The sequence below is a fragment of the Rhinatrema bivittatum genome, chromosome 6, assembly GCF_901001135.1.
Source record: "Rhinatrema bivittatum chromosome 6, aRhiBiv1.1, whole genome shotgun sequence".
Taxonomy (NCBI): domain Eukaryota; kingdom Metazoa; phylum Chordata; class Amphibia; order Gymnophiona; family Rhinatrematidae; genus Rhinatrema; species Rhinatrema bivittatum.
In genome coordinates this window covers 114,411,710-114,436,405 of record NC_042620.1, presented here as the reverse complement: position 1 = coordinate 114,436,405, position 24,696 = coordinate 114,411,710, and the positions used below count along the sequence as shown (strand labels likewise).

The following is a 24,696-nucleotide window of genomic DNA, read 5'->3' as shown; positions in this document are numbered from 1 at the left end:
GGTGGGGTCTCTGCTGATGGCAAGGGTGAAGGTCCGTGGTAATCTGGGTCGTAGGCAGGCGGCAGTCGGATGTATCTGGGGTCCAGGCAATGGTCAGCGGCAGGCAGCGGTCAGTTGTATCCGGGGGTTCAGGCTGAGGTCAAGGCAGGAGAAGAGGGACGGATAGATAGGACGCAGGTGGGCGAGGACAGGAACAGGCGGGCAATGTGGATGGAGCAGACAGAGACAAAGAAAGAAGACAAACCGGAGACAGCTGGATGAGGACTGAAGACAAGGCTGGAGCAAAGACTGAAGGCAGGACTGGAATGAAGGCAGGAATGCTGGGAAGCAGCACACATTACTAGGAAGTAGTTGAACCTGTAGCTGAGGCAAGTTGCTTCCGGGGTGATGCCCTTATATAGGGCTATGCCGATGATGTCATCTTTAGGGGCCGCAGGGACTTCCCCGAAGCGGTCCCTTTAAATCCCGGCAAGCAGTGTTGGCAGCATCCTGCTGGGGGCATCATGCCGCGATGAAGAGCAGCGTCCCGCCATGTGACTGACTGGCAGTATTCGCTGCATGGAGGAGAGGCAAGGCCGGCTCGGCTGGGGGAAGCGAGTGTGGCGATTCATGGGGGTAGCCCGAGGACCACCGAAAGCCTCACTCATAACAGCACCCAACTTTAGATAAGTTTAACTAGCTCTGTTCCCATAGCGACATTGTTATCCTGCGTTAATTGCACAAAGCAAACTTTCTTACTTTTAATTTGGACCCTCTCCCTGGCACAAGAGGGAAACCTCACGGTGCTAATTACTTAAGCTCTCAATTTTAGTGTACTTTTATCTGCCACTAGCTCATTTCTCACAGAACACCCTCAGAATACCTTAAAGTACCAAGTACAGCTATCTATACCAGTCTTCCTTAAGTCCCAACCCAGTAAGGGATTCTGGGATAGGGTGGATCACTGCAAGCGGGGATAAGAGACCAGAGCCAGAGGGATGAGGGAGGCCCAGGGAAAGAGGTTACGAATTGTAAGTTACAATTATTTTGTTGGAGCGCACAAACCAGCTAACTTGTTTTGTTGTTTATTATTGCTTAACAATAATGAAGCTTAAAAAGAGTGTTGCCAGAGTCCAGCCTGGAGTCTGTTCTCCGGCTAGTCCTGACTGCTCGGCATCACATGGAGACTGATGGAAAATGTATAAAGCTTTTCTGTTCTTAAAAAAAAAAGATGTGCAAAAACCCTTTGAAGTAATTTGCGTGAATATCATTGCTGTTACTACATGCATTAAAAAACAAACAAACCGTGATAAATGAATGTGGATAAATGAAATTGACTGCAAAAAAAATATGACAATGTACTTGGCCCTAGGCAGTGGGACTTACTGTATACAGTGAAGAAGACATCCTTGCTTTCCATTACTGACTCAGAAATGAAAGCCGGCATGGTTGAACCAGCACAAGTTTGAAACTTGCAAGCACTAACGCTGCATCATTAATAAGTCAGTTATGGTTATTGGTAATGCTTGGCCAGAGTGACTGTAATCTTGTTTGGAAAGTTAACAGTCAGAGGATTATTTATAGCAGTGACACGTTCCTGCTCTATGCAGCCTCTGCTGCAATCTCTCTTTAGAATTGGGTTCCTATCATGAGTCAATGCATGGGCTTACGTTTCCTTTCTTCTCGCCTCCTCTCATCACAAAATGGAAGATGACTGAAAATCACATTCAGGCAGAAAAGCCAGGGTCACAAACTGCGCCAGTTATGTAGCTCAGCTTTTATGCCGTGGAGAGCAGCAGAGACTTCAGTCTTGTAGTTGCCAGTGGTAGATGGCATTATAAGTTAGTTTCACTTATTTTTATGATCCATGAAAGTCCTATTTTCTGTAATTTAGCAGGTGAGATTCAACATATTTTTGCAAATCCAAGGTGACTGAGAAAGGTGAAAGTAAGCCAAAGGTTTCATTCCTGCTAGAGTACTGGCTTGGCATTTCTCCTCCAATGAAACCTTAGGGGCAGATTTTCAAAGGCTACGCGCGTAACATACCCGCGTAACCTGAGAAAATATGCCCCTGTGAGCGCCGAGCCTATTTTGCATAGGCTCGGCGGCGCACACAAGCCCCAGGACACACGTAAGTCCCGGGGCTTTCAAAAGTGGGCAGTCCGGGTGTCCTGGGGTCAGGGGGTGGTCTGGGGGCAGGTCTGGGGGCGTGACGGCGGTCTGGGGGTATGTCCCAAGCCCTCCTCTGTTCCGGCCATGTCAGGGGTTTGTGTGCTGGCAGCCTGCTGGCAGCACACGCATGTTCTAAAATCGGGAGTAGATTTGTTCGCGCCGGGTTGCGCGAACAAATCTACGCCCGCGCATAAGTTTTAAAATCTGCCCCAAAATATTCATTCCAAATGTAATTTTCTTAATATTTTATTGAGCCGGTAACATGAGCTAAAAATTGCGTGTTGCCGGCCCATTTCCATGGAGCCATCTGCTGGTTAGTACATCAATCTCTTTTTGAGAAGTTTTTCTTTTGCCTTTAGCAAAAAAGCTTTGGTTTAATGGTCATAAGGGTCTTTTCAAAATTACAGTCCTACTGAAGGTTGCTTGAAGTTGACACTGAACATTTACCTCACTGAGCCACATACAGTGAAATCCCTAGCAACCTCTGAAATTAAAATGTACAGATTGCTAAAAATAAAATAAAACTCAGTTCACATCACAAGATACAAATTAATTCAGTGTAGTGTTTTGTCGCTGTGCTATGGAGGGTGATATGGACTTCTCTCTAATAACCCATTGCCATTTTCCTCTACTTTTCTAATGTGCCAGAGAAGCTATAATAATGCACAACTCCATGAACTAGAGGTAATTTATTTTCTTTCTTTTTCTTGTTTTTATTTTTATAAATGTATTATCCACACACTTCATACAGTAATTTTGTGGTGGAGTACCATAAAAACATTCACAATAAAGTAAAAACAAAGCATGGTATCAAACATAAAAAAAAAATGCTTGCATGGAGTCCTTATAATTAGGAGGGTTACCATATTGCTTAACTTGTTTCCTTGTTAGGGAAGGCTTGCGCAAATAGAAAGGTCAAGGGTCATCTTGAAGGTTTTAATACGAAGGCTGTCTGGAAGAGAGTTCCAAACAAATGGGGCCTGCAACCAAGAAAGCTTGGTCATGGGTGAACCCCAAATGCGCTATCCAAGGGGAAGGTACCTCGAGCAAGTTCTTGTTGGTGGATCTTAAAGCTCATGTATGCTTCTATATCTTTAAAGCTGAGTTTAGCCATGTGGAGGAATCCCCATGTGTCAGCTTGTGTATTAATGTTACGGTCTTATAAAAGTCCTTCCATTTTATGGGGAGCCAATGCAGTGAAGCCAAGAGTTGGGTTATATTCTCCCCTAGAGTTAAATGCATTCATGGAAATAGTGTAAAGATGTTGCGACCGTCGGTCTACGACAGCTTCGCCCTGCCTACCTTACTCTTCTTGCGGCTCCTCCCACTCACCTCGGACTACTGGCTGCCGCGTCGTCTGTCTGCCGGCGTCCCCGGACCGGCTTTGGTGCTGCTTCCCGCCATGCTCCTCCAAGGTACCATAGGGCGCGTGCGCGCATACCGCCCTCATCTTTATTTCCTCGTTGGCGCAAACCTCAGGGGCGTCCCCCTGAGATGACATCTCGCTGCCCGGATATTTAAGCCTACCTCTTTTGCTAGCTAATCGAGTTAGCAACTTCTCGGAATACTACGGATGGGATTCGCTCTCCTTACCAAAGCTATTCTGCCACTCCAGCGTTTATCTGGAACTCTTATTGCTAATGGGGTACCCGCTCCTCAGGGGCCTCTTCTGCTTCTTTCAGGTGCTATCAGGAAACCGGTACTTGCTCCGCGAGGGCTCATGTTCCCTGAGTCGCTGCCTGCATCTAACCCTTTCTACTTGGAAGACTTCACTAACAGTTTCCATCTGTGAGTACAACTACATCTATTCCACAGTACTGCTTCCCTGGAACCAGGTACTCGCTCCTCGAGGGCCTGCCCTCTGTTCCAGTGCCAGACCTCTTGCCTAGTGGAATCGCTGTGTGAGTACAATACCACTGAGTCTCCCTGCTCTAAGGGATCAGGTACTCGCTCCTCGAGGGCCTGCTCTCCCTGTCTCGGAGCTTCTCCTATTCTTCCTGGGAACTCTGTATGTTTCTCACTGTATACTCATAACTCTCAGTCTTTTTCCTCTACAGCACAGCTAAGCAGAGGATCCGCTGTTCCAGCGTCCTGTGGGATACTCGCCCAGCCGGGCTCAACATCTACTACTCATTACTGCCACCTCTGGTGGTTTTCAAAACTGTTTAAATAAAGATTCAATCTGTGTTTGTGTGTCCAGTGTCTAGCCTGACACCGTGATCCCTCACGGGACTGCCCCCTGTGGGCGTGGTCAGCTGCCACAGTGTCCAAGGATCAACCCAAACATCAATAACCATAACAAAAGAATTATATAATATAGGTAGGAACTTAATTATTATTAACCTTTTAGGTCCTGCTCATTGAAGGAATTATTTCCTGATGCCCTTTTTTACATATCTTAGTTAACTAGACCCAAATATGGTATAAATATGGTATAAAACAATTTGCAAGTAATTAAAAGTATATGAAAAAATATTCCACTTGTGGGAATGTTGGTACCTAAAAGGTTAATATATGTAATTTCAGTCTGTCAATATTCTTATCTTTAATCCCAAGAAAAGTAAACATATTTATAAATTAGATATATTTATTCAGACCATCTTTTTACAAAGTGTTTTTGTGAATACTTGTTCAGCTTCTACTCTGTGACAGGGATCAGGTGAATTTGTTAAAGCCTGTCTCATGCTTGACAATTTTTATTGTGTTTGTTTTAGATACGTTACTAGTTGGATCGAGATGCGTCAAGCTCAGTCAGAAAGAGCTAATCTAATCATTCTTTTTGATAAATATGTTCCTTATTGCTTGGAGCAAGTCAGATGTAATTTGAAAACTATCACTCCGATTCCTGAGAACAGCCTAGTGCAGGTAAAAAAAATGAAGGTATTTTTTGCTTCATGTGTGATCACATAAAATCTAGGATGGCCCATACAGGCCAGTTAGAGTGCACCTGCGAGGCTAGGCTTGACATTTAAAACAGCCCAGTTAAAGAGTCGAGTCAGTACCGGTGTTGGTTTGCATTTCTACAGCTGTGGTATATGTAAGCAGGAGCCTCCAGCAAGTGAGGTTTCACTACAGAATCTGTAGTGGATGTAGGCACTCATATATGGTAGACAACTGGAAAAACATTTGTTAAGTGATGATGGTGGTGGTATTGAGGGGGAGGGGGAAGGCCATCAAACAGACCTTGCTGCTCCACTTCCTGCATCTTTCATCAGCAGATTGTTGATTGTAAATGACCTGGGAGGAGATCTAAGCCCTCCTTGGCTTCTTTGGTAGGGACAGGTCTTCCCCGATAGGAAAGCGTAACGATGGGAAGGTCTGGCCACTGTCCTTTAGGTTCTGCTGGTTGGGCTACATTCAAGTGACTCAGAACAGAAGTCACTGGATTCAGGATGATGGGCTCGATGGACCTTTGGTCTGATCCTGCGTGGCAGTTCAGACTCGAGACTGAAACCAGCAGAGGGGGCAGATGCAGGTAAAATGCGCTGCTCTCCGCTTGCTGGCGGGAGGGAACAGGAGCAGATCACAGCAATGGGGACTCTCGAAGACCAGGGTCTGGGGCATTCAGCCTGATTTGTCCCCCACCTCTACCCGCAGAGCAGGTAAATCCTTTTCACAAGCTGCAGCTATTTGAATCTGGTCCCAAAGATTTAACAGACTGGGATTGAAATGCATTTAGCTTGTATGGGAAGCATTTGATCTGCTCAGCAGATTTTACCACAAAAATAACAGGAAACTCCTCCACAGAGGAAGCATAAGAATACAAATTCTAAAATGTAATTCAAATAGAATTGTTTAGCAACTGTCTAAAAATGTTGCACTTGGCATTGCCACTTAAATATATTCTTCATTTTAAAATATTACATTGCTTATGTTTCTAGCTAATCTTTATTCTTATGGATTTTAAAAAATCTTTTTATTTGAATTTTGAAAGTAGAAAATATGTCAAAATAGAGTTGGTGGTAACAGAAAGACTAGAACAAAAATGAAACAAAATTTAAAAAGAAAGGCACCAGCAAAACAAATTATTCATGGTAGCATCCTAATGTGCATCATTCTTCCTTTCAACCTTGCAAAGTACAAAACATATTCTTGCACTTGCATGAAATTGTGGTGCACTTCAGTCTGTTAAATTGATTCCTTGGCCCTCTATTTAAAGTTCTTCCCAGGATATAAGAAGAAAAGGCAGAGGGAAACTTTACATCCGATGGCCATTTTCTTGGATAACTGAACAGGAATTGTGTTTGTTTCTAAAATAGGACTTGTCAGTTCTTTACTCTGATAAAAAGACTCATAGCAAATTTGAACTTTTTCATAGTTAGGAAACAGCTGTTTTAATGAAAGGGATTACGTTCCCATTGAACGAAATAATTTTGGGAGTCAAAAATGACTTTGCTGACAAAGTAGCCGATGTACTTAACAGTTCAAAATTCTGCAGAGGCTGCTTCACATTCCAAAAGCACAAAGAGAGCACATTATTTGTGATAGCACGCATTATTTCCCCCTTTAGGGTGTACAGTATAGCTATTCGCTTAGCAAACGCGTGCAAAATTTTATTTACATTCAAAATTGGTAAGACACTGAATTGCAAAACTTATTGAAAGCAGATCACTGACTATGAGCACTTACTAAAACTACTCACAAAAATAACTTTATAAAGCCATTTTCACAAAACATTTAACTACATTTGTTTGCACATAAGTCCTGGTAACAAAATAGCACATGCTGAATCGGAAATTGTTAACAAAACATAGAAACCTGTACCTCCGTGGCTGTGCCCTGTTATACAGAGGACATCGTAAACAGGCTTCACTGTTGAGGACTCCAGTAACATGACCGATAAGGATAAAAATAACGAATTAAAGGAACCCCTACTGCATAGACAGGGGTGTGAAAAGGCTATCAGAAAATGTAAAGAAATACAGTGGAAGTTTCTAGTAAATTGAGCTCCTAATCTGAGAAAAAATAACTGAGAGAAATTATCAGAGAACAACGTGTATGTGCACAATCAAACTGTTGTGCTATCAGGAGGCTTTGAAGAAAGTAAAAAAAAAAACAAAAAATAAAAACAGCAACAAAATTAAAGGTGTTTTTTCACATCATCAGAATTGTAAATCTGTTTATATTTTATTTCTTATTTGGTTATTATGCTGATATTGCCCCTCCAGTAGTCACGGGGCATGAAGGTGATCTTCAGGCCAACTGCAGGATGGATGCTGTGCATAGGTTAAAGGTTAGGCCTAGTCAGTTCCCTGGTTTTCTTCACAGCTCACAATGAGAACCGAATATGAAATTTCAGGAGGTAACTCTGCACCATGACTGGATGATAGGAAATAACCATAGATAGAATTTTGAAGTCCATTTTCACTTTTGTGACCAACTGGAATAAAAAGAAGCTGCCTCCTGAGGCTTGTCTGTAGAACTGGCTACTGGAGGAGACTTTTGAAAATTGCTACAATATATGCTATTGAATTGTTAATAGGTTTTACCTGTGTTGAGGTAAATGTGCTTTGGAAAATTGCTACAATAGTATGTTAAATTTACATTTTCCTTTAAAAATTACCCAGTTACTTACTGTTCCTGGTAAACAATTTTTGCATCCACTTGATTTTTTATCCAAAAATATTTCTTATTCCTTAAAATATTTTTCTGACGTCTCTTCAGACAGTTTGATAGTACAGTAAACACTGAATTTTTAAAAATCCAACCTTGAACAGTTGTGACCTGTATTTACAAACAATACCATTCATTTCTAAATGTTTATGTAGAGATGAAACGGTATATTGAAAAACTGGCTTGCTCTCTGTGCATATATTGCCTGTTTTAGGAAACTGATGCAAATCGATCCTTCAGGCTGTGTGCTGTCAAGCACTGTAGTATCAGGGTTTCTGTGCATGCCTCAAGCTGAGGATCACAGGCTGTGATTACAAGAGTTGTGACAGTATAGAAGGAACCATGGCACTCTTGAAAGATGCAAAAAAAAATACACCAAATGGTACTCCGGTGCTCTGGATTTGAAATGCTGACACCCCAGCAAGACTTAGCTCAGATAGGTAGAGAAGACCAGGCAGTCAGATGATATAAAAATCAAATAAGAGCATCGTTATTGAATCTAAAAGGAGACCAACATTTTTAATTGGAACCTTCACTTGTTGGCTTTTTAAAAATTTCAGTAAACAAACTAGTTTCTTTGCTATACTATTTGCAGTGCCTTGTATTCCGTACGCTTGAAAAGAATCATAGTCTATATGTAGAATTTTGAAAATGCTATAGGCATGTAAATGTTCAGCAGATTCTAAATGTGTTAATTCATTTGTGAAACATCATAACAAAATACCAGTCATTTCCTTCCTAGAGGTGGGCAGTGTTTTGTTGGTGGTGGTTTTTTTTTTTTTTTTTTTTTTTTTAACAAAGCCTTTACAGTTTTGTTTTTTTTTCCTATTCATGCAAAGACTTTGTGCTCGTTGCTGGACTGTCTTCTGACCGTGGAGAATACCCCCCCAGACTCTCCCCGCGAGCTCTATGAAACGTATTTTGTGTTTGCAAGCATCTGGTCTTTCGGTGGAGTGCTCTATCAAGATCAGGTAAGCACTTGACCTAAGCCAAAATGATAACAGCTGAATAGATGTCCACAGTTGTGAGTTAGCAAAGGTTTTTCTTTAGTTTATTTATATGCTTCTTGATAAGAAATACCTGATACTGCAAAAGGTGGTGATGCTGGGCAGAAATGTTGTTCCATTAATATATTTAAAAAATATAAAGCCGGTTTTCAAAACATTTCCTTTATATCTAAAAATGGGGAAGAACCCTTTAGAACAAGTAGGTCAGTGTTTAAAAATTATTCTAGAAATATGCTTTCATTTGGATGATTTATAACCCTAACAATATCTCCATTTATCTATACATTTAAGTTATTTAAAAATGACAAACAGCTTTTTTCTTTCTTTTTTTATGCTTCTGATTAAACAAATCTGAACTTGAAATATAGACGCTGGATCATGCAAGTTCAGAAATTGTTTTCTTCCTTCTGTATTTTATTATTCTTCCATAGCGAGCTCTAGAATTTCTGTCAGTTTCATCACACTGCTAAACATTTGATTAGGAAGGGAAAGAAAATTGCAACAAGGCCACATTAATTAAGTAATAATGTCTAACAAGGAAGGCATTACCTGACGGCTGATGCCATGTTGGGAGGAGGGTACAGTATTTGTCACTGGCCCTTAACTAACCCATGGCTTAAAAACAGAAAATGCTCAACTTTGGAAATTATTATTATTAATAAAAAAAAAATCATTCCATCAGAAAATTCTACTGAAAATAAAGCTTGCCATATCATTATTTCATAAAGAAGATTACATCTACTTCCAAGATCTTTACAAGTAAGCTAATAAACCACTGAAGACAGATCGTTGATAATCAGTTGATCCAAACATGGGATTCTAAGCCTCTCCTTGGAGGTTTGCGCAGTGCTCGGCCCAGACTTAACAGGATAGAGACATTCCTGAAGAAGCAATTTACTTAACTAGAACCTTTCGTAGAAAACATGCCCAGTGTTTATAATCTGATTGGTAACTCTTCATTCTAATCTAGAGTTTGGGCCCCTGTACTGTCAAGTGATATTTAGGGCCTCATTAACTAAGCCAAAGTATTTTTCCTGGAGAGAAATATACCGTGGGATTTAAATAGTGGCGGTAAAATGCCGTCGGGAAAAATTATTTGGCCACAAAACGTTGTGCGATGGCGGCTCCAGTACTGTGGAGCCACTATGTTTTAAAGGAGCTGATCGGCCTGACTAACTGCCCCCCCCCCCCCCACCGACAAGATACAGGGGTCTCCATATAATCCCTGTCCCACCCACCTCCTCCACTGCCCTGGAGGGGGATTAAATCAATAAAAACAGTTAAAGTTGTAAACCTCTGGGCCAGGCTCTGCTCCCAACCCATCCTCTTTGACATAAAAATCTGACTCCCGGAGGCATGACCCCCCCCCCCCCCTGCATTTACCATGAAGTCTTGGTGGTGTAGTGGGGACCAGGAGCACCCCCTAGTCTCTGTGCCCAGCAGCAACCATTTTTCAAAATGATGCTGGTTACCTCTGTAGTGTAATAGAGCAAATGTATGGTCCAACCAGTCAGTGGGGGGGTCCGGAGTTTGGGGGGCATCTATCTCTGGGGGGGGGATCAGATTTTTATGTCAACGGGAAGGGGTTGGGACCAATTAGTCCCCCCCCCCAAAATTGTTACTTGGGGCTAATCGGCCCCTTTAAGACATGGCCTTGGGAGCATCGAGATGTGCGTTGGCGTTTTGATGCTTCCTGGGGATAAGAAACATAAGAAAATGCCATACTGGGTCAGACCAAGGGTCCATCAAGCCCAGCATCCTGTTTCCAACAGTGGCCAATCCAGGCCATAAGAACCTGGCAAGTACCCAAACACTAAGTCTATTCCATGTAACCATTGCTAATGGCAGTGGCTATTCTCTAAGTGAACTTAATAGCAGGTAATGGACTTCTCCTCCAAGAACTTATCCAATCCTTTTTTAAACACAGCTATACTAACTGCACTAACCACATTCGCTGGCAACAAATTCCAAAGTTTAATTGTGCGTTGAGTAAAAAAGAACTTTCTCTGATTAGTTTTAAATGTGCCCCATGCTAACTTCATGGAGTGCCCCCTAGTCTTTCTACTATCCGAAAGAGTAAATAACCGATTCACATCTACCCGTTCTAGACCTCTCATGATTTTAAACACCTCTATCATATCCCCCTCAGTCGTCTCTTCTCCACGCTGAAAAGTCCTAACCTCTTTAGTCTTTCCTCATAGGGGAGTTGTTCCATTCCCCTTATCATTTTGGTAGCCCTTCTCTGTACCTTCTCCATCGCAATTATATCTTTTTTGAGATGCGGCGACCAGAATTGTACACAGTATTCAAGGTGCGGTCTCACCATGGAGCGATACAGAGGCATTATGACATTTTCCGTTTTATTCACCATTCCTTTTCTAATAATTCCCAACATTCTGTTTGCTTTTTTGACTGCCGCAGCACACTGCACCGACGATTTCAGTGTGTTATCCACTATGACACTTAGATCTCTTTCTTGGGTTGTAGCACCTAATATGGAACCCAACATTGTGTAATTATAGCACGGGTTATTTTTCCCTACATGCATCACCTTGCACTTATCCACATTAAATTTCATCTGCCATTTGGATGCCCAATTTTCCAGTCTCACAAGGTCTTCCTGCAATTTATCACAATCTGCTTGTGATTTAACTACTCTGAACAATTTTGTGTCATCTGCAAATTTGATTATCTCACTCGTCGTATTTCTTTCCAAATCATTTATAAATATATTGAACAGTAAGGGTCCCAATACAGATCCCTGAGGCACTCCACTGTCCACTCCCTTCCACTGAGAAAATTGCCCATTTAATCCTACTCTCTGTTTCCTGTCTTTTAGCCAGTTTGCAATCCACGAAAGGACATCGCCACCTATCCCATGACTTTTTACTTTTCCTAGAAGCCTCTCATGAGGAACTTTGTCAAACGCCTTCTGAAAATCCAAGTATACTATATCTACCGGTTCACCCTTATCCACATGTTTATTAGCTCCTTCAAAAACGTGAAGCAGATTTGTGAGGCAAGACTTGCCCTGGGTAAAGCCATGCTGACTTTGTTCCATTAAACCATGTCTTTCTATATGTTCTGTGATTTTGATGTTTAGAACACTTTCCACTATTTTTCCTGGCACTGAAGTCAGGCTAACCGGTCTGTAGTTTCCCGGATCGCCCCTTGAGCCCTTTTTAAATATTGGGGTTACATTTGCTATCCTCCAGTCTTCAGGTATAATGGATGATTTTAATGATAAGTTGCAAATTTTTACTAATAGGTCTGAAATTTCATTTTTTAGTTCCTTCAGAACTCTGGGGTGTATACCATCCGGTCCAGGTGATTTACTACTCTTCAGTTTGTCAATCAGGCCTACCACATCCTCTAGGTTCAGTGTGATTTGATTCAGTCCATCTGAATCATTACCCATGAAAACCTTCTCCATTACGGGTACCTCCCCAACATCCTCTTCAGTAAACACCGAAGCAAAGAAATCATTTAATCTTTCTGCGATGGCCTTATCTTCTCTAAGTGCCCCTTTAACCCCTCGATCATCTAATGGTCCAACTGACTCCCTCACAGGCTTTCTGCTTCGGATATATTTAAAAAAGTTTTTACTGTGAGTTTTTGCCTCTACAGCCAACTTCTTTTCAAATTCTCTCTTAGCCTGTCTTATCAATGTCTTACATTTAACTTGCCAATGTTTATGCTTTATCCTATTTTCTTCTGTTGGATCCTTCTTCCAATTTTTGAATGAAGATCTTTTGGCTAAAATAGCTTCTTTCACCTCCCCTTTTAACCATGCCGGTAATCGTTTTGCCTTCTTTCCACCTTTCTTAATGTGTGGAATACATCTGGACTGTGCTTCTAGAATGGTATTTTTTAACAATGACCACGCCTCTTGGACATTTTTTACTTTTGTAGCTGCGCCTTTCAGTTTTTTTCTAACAATTTTTCTCATTTTATCAAAGTTTCCCTTTTGAAAGTTTAGCTACAACTCAAGAATTTTAGAGTTTGAATGAGCTGATTAGCATGCATTTGCATGCTGCTCATCTCATTATAATATGTGTGGTGCCAGCTGCAGAATAATGCTGTGTTAGGCCATTTACTGTGCGGAATTTACTGCATGGTAAACAGCCTAGCGTGGCTTTGTAAATGAGGCCCTTAGTTTAAAGAGGAGTTGGAAAGTATCACATCAGAAAGTTATCTAACTATCTCTAATTTGTTTCCTCTTTTTTCTGTAATATATTGGTACAGCTTTAGTTTGAAAGATGCAGATAAATGTAGAATAATTCTTCCTACCCTATGGTAAATATGTAGCTGGTGGTAATTGCTTGCTAAGTGTATTATCTGGCAATTACGTGAACAGTTATTAAGTAAGGCTTAAGATTAATTGACAAGTGATTTGTAAGTTCTAGAACTCATAAGACTCTATAGTTTACAAGGCAGAAGTATTTGCATCCATTACATGCTACTTGTCATGTAAATGTGTGTCCTAGCAGTTGCCTCACAGTTAAAAGATTATTACAGTGCTGATTCTGCCTGCTAAATGGCGCTATCCTCATTCATTCTCTCCCTTGGAGCGATGGCCTCCTGGTCGATTTCTCAAACTGGATGGCCAACATGAAGTTAAGGCTATCGCTGCCTCTTTGCCGATTGGCCCAGATACCTGCCACAGAGGCAAGATAGATACCTTCACCCGTCCCTCACTGGAAAGCGTTTGCCGTCTGACTTGGCATGAGGCTAGTCAGCATGTTAAAGGTGGCCATGCAATAAGTTTTGTAATTGAGAGTACAAATGTCACTGTGTAAAGGAGGTAAAATGCACTTTGAAAATGCCTGACTCTCGCTGCTCCTTCCTCCTCCTCTTGTGTTCTGCAGCTTATTGATTATCGGATGGAGTTCAGTAGATGGTGGATGAAAGAAATGAGGACAATAAAGTTTCCCGCCCAGGGTACAGTCTTTGATTATTTCATTGACCCCCATACAAAGAAATTTACTCCGTGGGATAAATTAATTCCAGACTTTGACATGGACTCCGATGCTCCTTTACAGGTAATGTATGGCTTTAGGTGATAGCACTGGAAAGTGTTTTAAGGGGAGCAGTTTTTTTTCTGCTCACAGACTATATGCAGTATTAGGTATATAGGAAAGGGACAGAAAATATCAGCTTTATATGTTGTGCTATTTAGACTGAACTTTATTTTCAATTAAAATCCATTTTATTGTTGTTTTTGGAAACCTGATTTAAAGTTTGAAAGTCTGTGTTCTCTTAGCTGCTTTAGACTGCCAGTATACGCAGCACAATATAGCCCTGCTCCACGCTTCTGTCAGAGAAAACATTTTAGGAATCTTTAATGTGGTTAATTAATTTTTAAATGCTAATTTAGTCACCGGTTCAGAAGCCTTTTTAATATTTACAGTATTTGCTCATGCACACCTTGATGCTGTTCTTATTTTTAGTCCATTTTTCACATTCTAGAATTTGGATTAAAAAAAAAAAAAGCCTTCAAGGTTGACAAGGACTGGAACTGACAGAACTATGGCTCTTTTAAATCCCCACTGCCCATTTAAATTTTAATGTTTCTATCATTTGCTCCTCAGTGTAAATTAACAGCTATGTTGGTGCATTGGGTTTCTTTTCTGAAGTCAGGACTTTAAATTTAATTCCATAGCCCAGATTTACAGCTATTCTATATTTCATAAGGCAGAATCAATAATGTGACTGAAGAGAAGAAGATAAAAATTTATGGTATCTTGCAATTTAATGGTTGAAAAGATGCAATTGGAGAGATCATAAATTGTGAAGGAGTTTATGCTTCATTGCTTCTGATTCAGTGCTTGCTGTTAGAACTTGATTTGTGACTATTCACGAGGTGTGATTAATGGTGTGATCGATGCTTGCTTCAGTGCAGTAAAGCAGTTGTAATGCTCCTCATTAGAATAAATAAAATAAATTGACTGAAGCTTTATAAAAACTGTGTAACATTTAAAATCTAAAATGTCAATTTTTTTTTCCCTGTTACAATTTAAGCTTTCTTCAGCCAGTTTCCTCCTACATCACATCACTCATTGTCATTCTTTTCGGATATTATAGAAATCCATGTGGGTTTGGGTTAGCTTTATGCAAAGCTCACTGAGGAGGAAAAGGGGAGTTGAGGAGGTACAGGCTAGAGTCAGGCTGATCTGGTGGCTGTGTTATGCCGCCCTACAGGCATGCATTTGTTCTTTAACACTCGGCATCTAAAGGAATCAGGCCAGAAAATGACCTTTCTGCACACTGTCATGCTACAAACAATAACAACTGATAATCTCCATTGTTATTTTTAAATGGGATGGATGTATTACTCATACTGTAATGTAATAAGTCATTTTCTGGATTTTTTATGTGAAGGCTCTGACTGAAATATTGTGAAAGCTAGCATGGTAGATTTATACTTTAAAAATGTTGTATTTAAATGTTTTTTGGTCATGTATTTTAAACCAGTGTACAACATGCGGCATGCATGACTAATGAATATATGAATGTGTTCCATGTGGAATGTGGAATGTTATTGTAAAATTCCACTCTCTAGAACAGAGCTTTCCAAACTGTGTGTCGGGACACGTTAGTGTGTCGCCTGCAGTGTGCAGGTGTGTCGCGCAAGCCCGGTCAACTCTGATGCGAGTTTGGGCTTTTTTTTTTTCTAGAGATTCACTTTTTTTTTTCAGTTTATGGGTTGCTTATTATTGGGTGATTTTTGCTGTCAATCGTGTTTTTTGGGGGGGCTTGGTGGGTGGAACGAGCCCAGCCATCCTTGCATTGGCTGCTGCTGCCGATGAGGCCTGGCCATGAGGAGTACTGACTGCAAGCAGCAGTGTCTGGTGATCATGGAAGGGAGTGAAGCACTTAACTGGCAACAATCAAAAAGACGAGGTACATGAGTGTGGGGGCCAGACATGTGCTGGGGAGAGAGAGATGAGTGAGTGGGGGGCAAACGTGCTGGGGGGACAGACATGTGCTTGAGGGGGAGAGATATGAGTGTGTGGGGGCCAGACAATGTGCTGGGGGGAGGAGAGAGATGAGTGTGTGGGGGACAGACAATTTGTTTTATTATTGTTTCTCATAAATTATAACAATAACATGAATCTTGGAATATATATTTTTAATATAAATTTAAGGTTTTCATGAGATAGGTTGTGTCGTGAAACATTTTAATTATGTATATATTTAAGGAAACATACATAAATTGTCGAAATATGTTTCATTCGTTTAACCTTTAACCTCTGGTTTACTAGTAGACTGAATTACCGTGTCGTGAAATTATGTTTGTCTAAAAAGTGTGTCACCAACATGAAAAGTTTGGAAAGCTCTGCTCTAGAACAATACTTCTAAAAGTTTATATTATTCTAGAGAGTGACATTTTACAATAACATTTCATATTAACCCAAATATTTTTTGCTTGTTCATAAGGAGGATTAATTTTCAAAAGGACTTCTGAGGGTAAAGTTGTGCTTTCCCACAGAAAAGCACCTCTAGAAAGTTGCATAACAAATGAATGCATAAAATTATTCATGTACACACGGTGGGGTGGATTTTTAAAAAGGTTACGCACGGAACCCCGAAAACCCGCTCCTGCGCGCGCCAAGCCCATTTTGCATAGGCCTGGCGACGTGCGCAAGCCCTGGGACGCGTGTAAGTCCCGGGGCTTGAAAAAATGGGCGGGCGTGGCCCAGGCCAGAGGCCTCTCCACTGCCGCTGGGTCCAGGGATCGCAACCTAAAATAATGGTGGTGGTGGTGGGGGGGGGATTTAGGTAGGGCTGGGGAGCGGGTTAGATAGGGGAAGGGAGAGGAAGGTGGGGGGTGGCGGAAGGAAAGTTCCCTCCAAGGCAGCTTCAATTTTGGAGCGGCCTCGGAGGGAACGGGGAAAGCCATCGGGGCTCCCCTAGGGCTCGGCGCACGCAAGGTGCACAAGCGTGCACCCCCTTGCGCACACCGACCCTCGATTTTATAACATGCGTGCGGCTGCGCGCGCATGTTATAAAATCGGGCGTAGATTTGTGCGCGCCAGGATGTGTGCACAAATCGACGCCCGTGCGTAGGTACGAATATCTGGCCCTGTGTGCACATACTTTTACATGCATAGAGGAGAGGGGGGTTCCAGGGGATGGAGTCTGGGTGGGAGTGGGATTTGCCAATATACTTTTTGATTTTAAAGTGGAAGCACATTTACACGCATACCAAATAGCAGGTGTAAATTGTGTGCACATACTTTTGCCTGAGCAATTTTTAAGGGGAACTTATGTGAGTAAGTCTGCTTTGAAAATTAGTGTAACTAGGGATGGTAACTTTCACAGGGGTGCACATTGACGCATGTGGGTCGGTATGCAGAGGGATGCGGCCATTTTATAACATATATGCGCATGTTATAAAAATAGCCTGAGTGTAGGTAAGAGTGCACCCTATTTTGCAACTGGGAGCGCACAGCCGCGCACATCCGGGTATGAGCTGCCCAAGTGGGGAATTTTGAAACTGGCGCGTGTCCACACCATGACCGGTTTCACCAGTTTGTCCACCAGTTCGCCCGGTGTAGAGCTAGGTCCTCCAAATCCCCTACTTTAATAGCCTGCATGCCCCCACTTACCTCAGGCCCGTTAAACCCCTCAAGGATGACTATTTTTTTTTAAACTTACACCTTCTCCATAGCAGAAATAAACTTAGGTGGCTCTGGACCTGGGCACGTAAGCATGTGTGTGCACATCTCTTGGCCCCACCCTGGAACTCCCACACCATGCCCCTTTTTGAATCAGAGTGAGATATTCACACATTGGGCACGTGCATGTCCTGAGGAGAGATTGAAGAATCTAAATATGTACTCCCTGGAGGAAAGGAGGAGCAGAGGTGATATGATACCGACTTTCAGATACTTGAAAGATTTTAATGATCTAAAGACAATGACAAACCTTTTCCATTGGAAAAAAATCAGCAGAACCAGGAGTCACGATTTGAAACTCCAGGGAGGAAGACTCAAAACCAATGTCAGGAAGTATTTCTTTTTTTTTTTTTTATGTAAGAACATCCAAAGTCCACCTACCACATAACAAAACCGACTATATCTAAACTCCAATCCCGACGTGAATCCCCACAACCTTGGCTGCTGCAGGACAGTAAGGGGAAGCAACAACACCCAAATCAACCCCTTGTCACCAAAATAGGAAAAAGTAAACTTTCCCCGCCCACCCACGCCTTACACCAGCACAGTGCATCAGATAGATAGAAGCCAGGCAGTTTACCAACAGCCCACATAGAAAATCCCCCTCCCTTCAAACCCCCACACTCTCCCTAACCTCCCCCGGCCCAGATTCCCCTAATCTCTTCTCCCTCCCCAGTCTTGATCAAAGAAAGTAAACAGTCAAAGTCATAGAACGATTGATCTCCAAGGCACACTCTGAAATGCAGTCGTGACCCGAACTTCTCCCTTGAAGGCCATTAGTGAAGCAGCTGACAGGCAGGATGCATCTAGGCCATTCAGAGTACTTCGAGGAGGCATCTGCATGGTGCCATTGGCCTCGTACATGACTTCGATCTTTCCACCAACATCAATGCCGCAACCCGCACACCATTTGGGATCATTGCTCTGAGGCTCCCAAAGATCACAGAAGAGAATTTGCTCTAAAGAGTAAGTTTGCCAAGGAAACACCAGAATAGAAGCAATCTATAAAAAGTAATTCCCCAGCCCAACCAAGCCCCAAATCTCTGCATAAACAATCACTAAGAAAGCCCAATTAAATGTCCCCCAAACCCACCCCCTCCCCCGCTCTGTCAGCAAGAATTAAGCCCCTGTAGTATAAACATCCTTAGCTGCAAAAACATGAAGAGATATCAGAAGCCCAACTTAGTGGCATGTGTTTAAGTTAAATGTTCATAATCAAACAAAGAGTGAATGTTGAAGCTGCCAGAATAAATAGAGCAAGTCCTAGTGAAAACATAAACAATCACATAGTCTGTCTGACAGGCTATACTGAGATTGTTTTCTGCCTTATGCTACTGTCTATCGGGGTATTTTGTATCTTCTCTTGTTTAGTTTATTGTTTTCTTTTAGTTCTCTATGGATTTAGGTTAATTACTGTATGTACATAATTTTGGATTGCAAACTTCTTGGTTTCTTCAGATTACTTGTGGTATATAAAATAAAGTAATAATAATCATAAAATTAACTAGCACCTAGGTCTATCTGGCAGGACAGAAATACAGTAATAACTAGAAGTCCTAGTGGAACCAGAGGTGTCACCATGCAGGGGACTCAGGAGGTCAGATGTTTGGGCAGTGCTAGTACTGGTAGATATTTGGATTATTATACAGCTTTGTGCTTAGACATGGGAAAGGAAGGGTGATGGGTGTGAACCAAGCTGGGGATCTTGCACAAGACAATGGAGAAGAAATGAGGAAGATGACTAAAGCTGTCCTGGATAAGGAGTGATATCTTACACATAGTCACACTCTGTATCTGACACTGGGATATATCCTTAGTAGTGTGGACTGGATTAACTGTGCAGAATGGATGGGAAGCTTGGTCTTTTTCTGCCATCATCTACTAGGTTACATTGTAACTCAAAAATATATTATGGAAAGATTTGAAAATGCTCCCAAAAAATCAAAGGTTCTAAACGTGTTAGCCTTTCTTTATGGAAAATGATTTGAACTGGTGGTCCCTGAAACAAATTTTGCAAGTCTCAGACTTGATGGGAAAAGCAACTGGTTTCTATAAAGTATTTAGAGGTTATATTCACTCATTCACCCCAGAATATCAAGGAAGCAAAAGAAAAATTATTGTAATTCAAAAGCATTAATCAATGGTAATGGACTCTAGAGAAGCTCAGTAAAACTGGTATAAGTTTTCAAAACACGTTCTAACGGTGTCAAAAAGAAACAGATTCATTAACATATCTCCTGAAAGACCATGCTTTACTTCAAGACTATTGAAATAAAATTGACCTTGTACTTGACTATGAAATCCACTGCAATGTCAGCAAGCATCCGTGTTCTTCATGACTTTTCCACCTTGCAACATATCAATAAATTTACCAGACAATGGCTTGCTGTCGCTTTAATATGTACTAAAAGACTTATTTTATGTCTTGGGAAAGCTATCACATTACCTGCAATTAATGAATGGTTTAAAGAAATGACTACAATTACTGCTTATGAAAGAATAAAAGTTAAATAATGATCTGGGCATACTTTCTCCAATAAAAAGGAGGACAATACAAGAACATCGCCAAGCTTAAAATATTGACTCAACAGCTAAGCTTTGATGGAATCCCCCTTTTCTTTTTTTTCTTTTTGATCTTCTCTCTTTCTTTCTAATGCTTGCTACTGCTTTAGGGTAAGAACACTGATACTATTTGTTTTCTGCTTTTATTTTCTATATGGTGGATTTGTTTGTCTCTTATTATTGATGAAAACATTTGAAAATCTTCAATAAAGAAAAAAAAAACATGGTTTTTTTTTTACCGCATTAATAGGGAGTAATTTGAAAAACTTCGCATAGATTTAGTGTTAAATGTAATGCAAGCACATTAACGTGCTTTTAATGCTGCATGTTAACACTAATATACTTTAGTACATCAAGCCCTACTTTTTGAATAAAGGTTATCAACAGCATCATTCTTGTATGATGATTCTATCTAGTTTTCTAAATTAGTCATTCTATGTGTATATGAGATAACGACTGCTGCAGAACTGCAACCTTAGAAGCAGTGTGTTGGTGTGGAGATACCGGTCAAGGTTATTCTTCTAAGGAGAAGATAAGGGTATCTCCTAGTTCCTTCATTCTTAAAAGTAGATGCATTATTGTTGAGGTTAACCTGGATGGACTGCTTGCTAGGCACTAGCAAGAGTAACTTTGTGGGAAAATTGAATAAACTCTGTAAAGGTATTTTGCTGGAAACTTGCCAGAGACTAGCAGCTACAGCTTTGTGGGGGAATTACCTGACCTCTATAGAGATATTTTGCTTGGAACTTTCTAGGGACTAGCAAAAGCATCTTTGTGGGGAACTGCATAAACATTATAAAGGTATTTTGCTGGGAGTTGCTGGTGATGCTAAAGATATACTGCTGAGGGGAAGGTAAGGTAACTAGTGGAGCTTACCCACCCCAGGGGCTTTTCTCCTTGTATATGTAGCCTCCCAGGCGACAGAGGTTGGACACTTCATTAATCAGGATTAATTGTAGTAATTAAAGTAACTGGTCCCTAGATTATTTGGCCTAAAACAGTTTAGTAGATGGAGGGCTAACAGGTATGATTATCTCCCAGTTGGGGAGAGCTTGCATGTGTGCATCAGGTACAAAGAACTTGTGACCCTCAGGGAACAAGTGTTATGCCTGGAAGCTAGAGTTGCAGATCTGGAGTCACTTAAGAAGACGGAGAGGAATACTGATGAGGCCCACCTCTACTTTGGCAGCCCTAGTGCAGTCGCAGAGGAGCAAGGCCACAGAGTGGGAAAGCATTAGCCTCGCACAGCAGAAAGTGATCCTGTAGAAAGGACCAGTCGTGCAAGTGATGAACTATCATGCTGAGGTTAAGTCCTCTGTGACAGGGGCTCTGGAGGGCAAGGCGAAGAATGTGGTAGTTATTGGCAATTTTGTTATCAGGAACATAGTTGGTTGCATGGTGGTCTGGAAGATTGAATGGTGACTTGCCTACCTGGTGCAAGGGTAGCAGATCTATCACAATACACAATTTTAGGAAGTGCAGGGGAGGAGTATGCCATTGTGCTACATGTTGGTACCAGTGGCATAGGGGAAAATAGCAGAGAAGTTCTAGAAGACAAATTTAGACTTTTAGGAAGGAAATGGAAATCCAGAACCTCAAGAGTAGCATTCTCCAAAATGCTACCTATTCTATGTGCATGTCCACAGAGACAGGCAGAGCAACAGAGTCTCAATGCATGGATGAAACACTGGTGCAGGGAGGAAGGATTTAGATTCATAAGGAACTAGGGAACATTCTGGGGAAAGGTGACTCTATTCATAATGAGGTCCTCCACCTTAACTGGGATGAAACCAGGCTGCTGGCATTAAAAAAAAAATGAAATAGGGCAACTTTAAAACTAAATAGCAGGGGAAAGCTGACAGTCATTTGTGAGTTTGTAGTCATATGCCTACAGGTGTTATGGATCCACCAGATATAGTAGTATAACCCCTAGGCAGGATGGATCCTTTAGCTGGTACCCAGGGGCATATAAGAAAAGAGAGATGAACCCTTTCTCCACACAACTCCTCTTCAGTCTCTCCACAAATAGCATTTACAATCTCAGATCCAGGACTCCCAGTGGAGAAGAACAATAGTTCTGAGACCCCATTCCAATAGTTCAAATACAATCCCCACTTTGTCCTTGTAATCAGCACTAATAATTATTAGGGATGTGCATTTATCCTGGTTCGGGGAGCCCGAAACCCAAAGGAATTTTTCCTGAAATTTCTGGAAAAATTCTTTTTCGGGTTTAGTGCGCACTAACGGGGTTAGTATGCACTAACTCCCCGTTAGTGAGCGCTAATGAAAAAATGTTAGTGCGCACTAAAATGAAATTTGGGTCTCCCTGAATTGTAAAGGCCTGAACTGTGGGAAATACAAAATTTCCCACAGCGGGCCGAAAACGAAATAATTATCACAGTCTCATCAGCCACAAAGCACAAGGAGAAGCAGGGTAGTTTCCAAGTTCTTTACTAATAGTTGATTAGATGACTGAAGAATATTTACAGCTTTATTCCTTGTTCAAATAAAGTCATTAATAGATCAATAGAAAGATTAATAAACTTGTGACTTTACTTCTGTAACAAAGTCTCTTAATTCCTTGGAAGCCACTGTTATTGATATTTGATCTCTTTTTCTTTCCTCATTAGTCAGACTTCTCAGATTACTTAATCTTCCCAGATTGAAGATAATTCAATCCTCTTTAAATTCCCAATTTGATCCCAGCTTCTCGCCACTGTAGGTTGTCCAGAATAATGTCCCAATATGGTAATTAGATCATAGTCCCAGTTCTCATACCTTTCCTGAAGTCTTCTGTAATACTTGAGTCAGTAGCCAATACAGTTCTAAATCCCTTCAGCTCCCTTTTGTTTACTGCAATGGGCAGAACTCTTTTCTATGATGATTCCTCCAAAAGGTGAGGTGAAAGAGGCTATTTTAGCCAAAAGATCTTCATTCAAAAATTGGAAGCAGTAGCCATCAGAAGAAAATAGGATAAAGCATAAGCATTGGCAAGTGAAATGTAAGACATTGATAAGACAGGTAAAGAGAGAATTTGAAAAGAAGTTGGCTGTAGAGGCAAATACTCACAATAAAAACTTTTTAAAATATATCCGAAGCAGAAAGCCTGTGAGGGAGTCGGTTGGACTGTTGGATGATCAAGGGGTTAAAGGGGCACTTAGAGAAGATAAGGCCATCGCGGAAAGATTAAACAATTTCTTTGCGTCAGTGTTTACTGAAGAGGATGTTGGAGAGATACCCATTCCGGAGAAGGTTTTCATGAGTGATGATTCAGATCAACTGAACCAAATCACGGTGAACCTGGAAGATGTGGTAGGCCTGATTGACAAACTGAAGAGTAATAAATCATCTGGACAGATGGTATATACCCCAGGGTTCTGAAAGAACTTAAAAAATGAAATGTCAGACCTATTTCAAATAATTTGTAACCTATCATTAAAAACATCCAATGTACCTGAAGATTAGAAGATGGCCAATGTAACCTCTATTTTTAAAAAGGGATCCAGGAGTGATCTGGGAAACTATAGACCGGTGAGCCTGACTTCAGTCCCAGGAAAAATAGTGGAAACTGTTATAAAGAATAAAATCACAAAATATTTAGATAGACATGGTTTGATGAGACACAGCCAACATAGATTTACCCAAGGGAAGTTTTGCCCCATAAATCTCCTACATTTTTTTTTGAAGAGGTGAATAAACATGGACAAAGGTGAACCAGTAGGTGTGGTGTGGTGTATTTGTATTTTCAGAAGGCACAAAGTCCCACATGAAAGGCTTCTAAGAAAACTAAAAAGTCATGGGATAAAGGATAGTGATGTCTTTTTGTGGCTTGCAAGCTGGTTAAAAGACAGGAAACAGAGAGTAAGATTAAATGGTCAGTTTTCACAGTGGAAAAATGTAAACAGTGGAGTGCCTCAGGGATCTGTACTTGGCCCAGTGTTTTTTAATATTTATAAATGATCTGGAAAGGGGTATAACGAGGTTGGTGATCCAATTTGGTGATGACACAAAATTATGCAGAAGTTAAATCTCAAGCGGATTGTGATGAATTGCAGGAGGACCTTGCGAGAATGGAAGATTGGGCTTCCAAATTGTAGATGAAATTTAACATGGACAAGTGCAAAGTGATGCATATAGGGAAAAATAACCCTTGCTGTAGTTACACAATGTTAGGTTCTATCTTAGGAGTTACCACTCAAGAAAGAGATCTAGGCATCATAGTGGATAATACATTGAAGTCGCCAGCTCAGTGTGCTGTGGCAATCAAAAAAGCAAACAGAATGTTAAGAATTATTAGGAAGGGAATGGCAAATAAAATGGAGGATGTCTTAATGCTTCTGTATCGCTCCATGATGAGACTGCACATTAATACTGTGTGCAATTCTGGTCACCACATCTCAAAAAGGATATAGCTGCACTGGAGAAAGTGCAGAGAAGGGTGACCGAAATGATTAGGGGCATGGAACAATGATTAGGGGCATGAGGAAAGGCTAAAGAAGTTAGGGCTGTTCAGTTTGGAGAAGAGATAACTGTTATGACCGTCGGTCGCAGACGGCTGCGACTGCTCTTACTCACTTCATGTGCTGCCACCCTCGCTTCCTTGGGTTAACTCGCGGCTGTGGCTAGCCGCTTCCAACGCATGTTGCCCTGTTCTGGGATCCCCCATGATGGCAGGGACGCCG

At 41.3% G+C, this 24,696-nt stretch overlaps 1 protein-coding gene across 2 annotated transcripts in view; it reads left to right on the top strand.

Annotated features, from left to right (window-relative positions):
* LOC115093684 (dynein heavy chain 11, axonemal-like) overlaps positions 1–24,696 on the top strand; it is a 586,171-nt gene that overhangs the window by 159,979 nt on the left and 401,496 nt on the right. Inside the window, exons 1-4 of one of the 2 annotated variants that reach the window (XM_029605803.1) lie at positions 959–1,010; positions 4,866–5,016; positions 8,604–8,735; positions 13,640–13,813. In XM_029605803.1, coding sequence (XP_029461663.1) covers positions 4,888–5,016; positions 8,604–8,735; positions 13,640–13,813 — 435 coding nt within the window. In that variant the 5' untranslated portion in view covers positions 959–1,010; positions 4,866–4,887. Of the gene's footprint in view, positions 1–958; positions 1,011–4,865; positions 5,017–8,603; positions 8,736–13,639; positions 13,814–24,696 lie in introns of those variants that run through there. The other variant, XM_029605802.1, reaches the window with a different exon arrangement.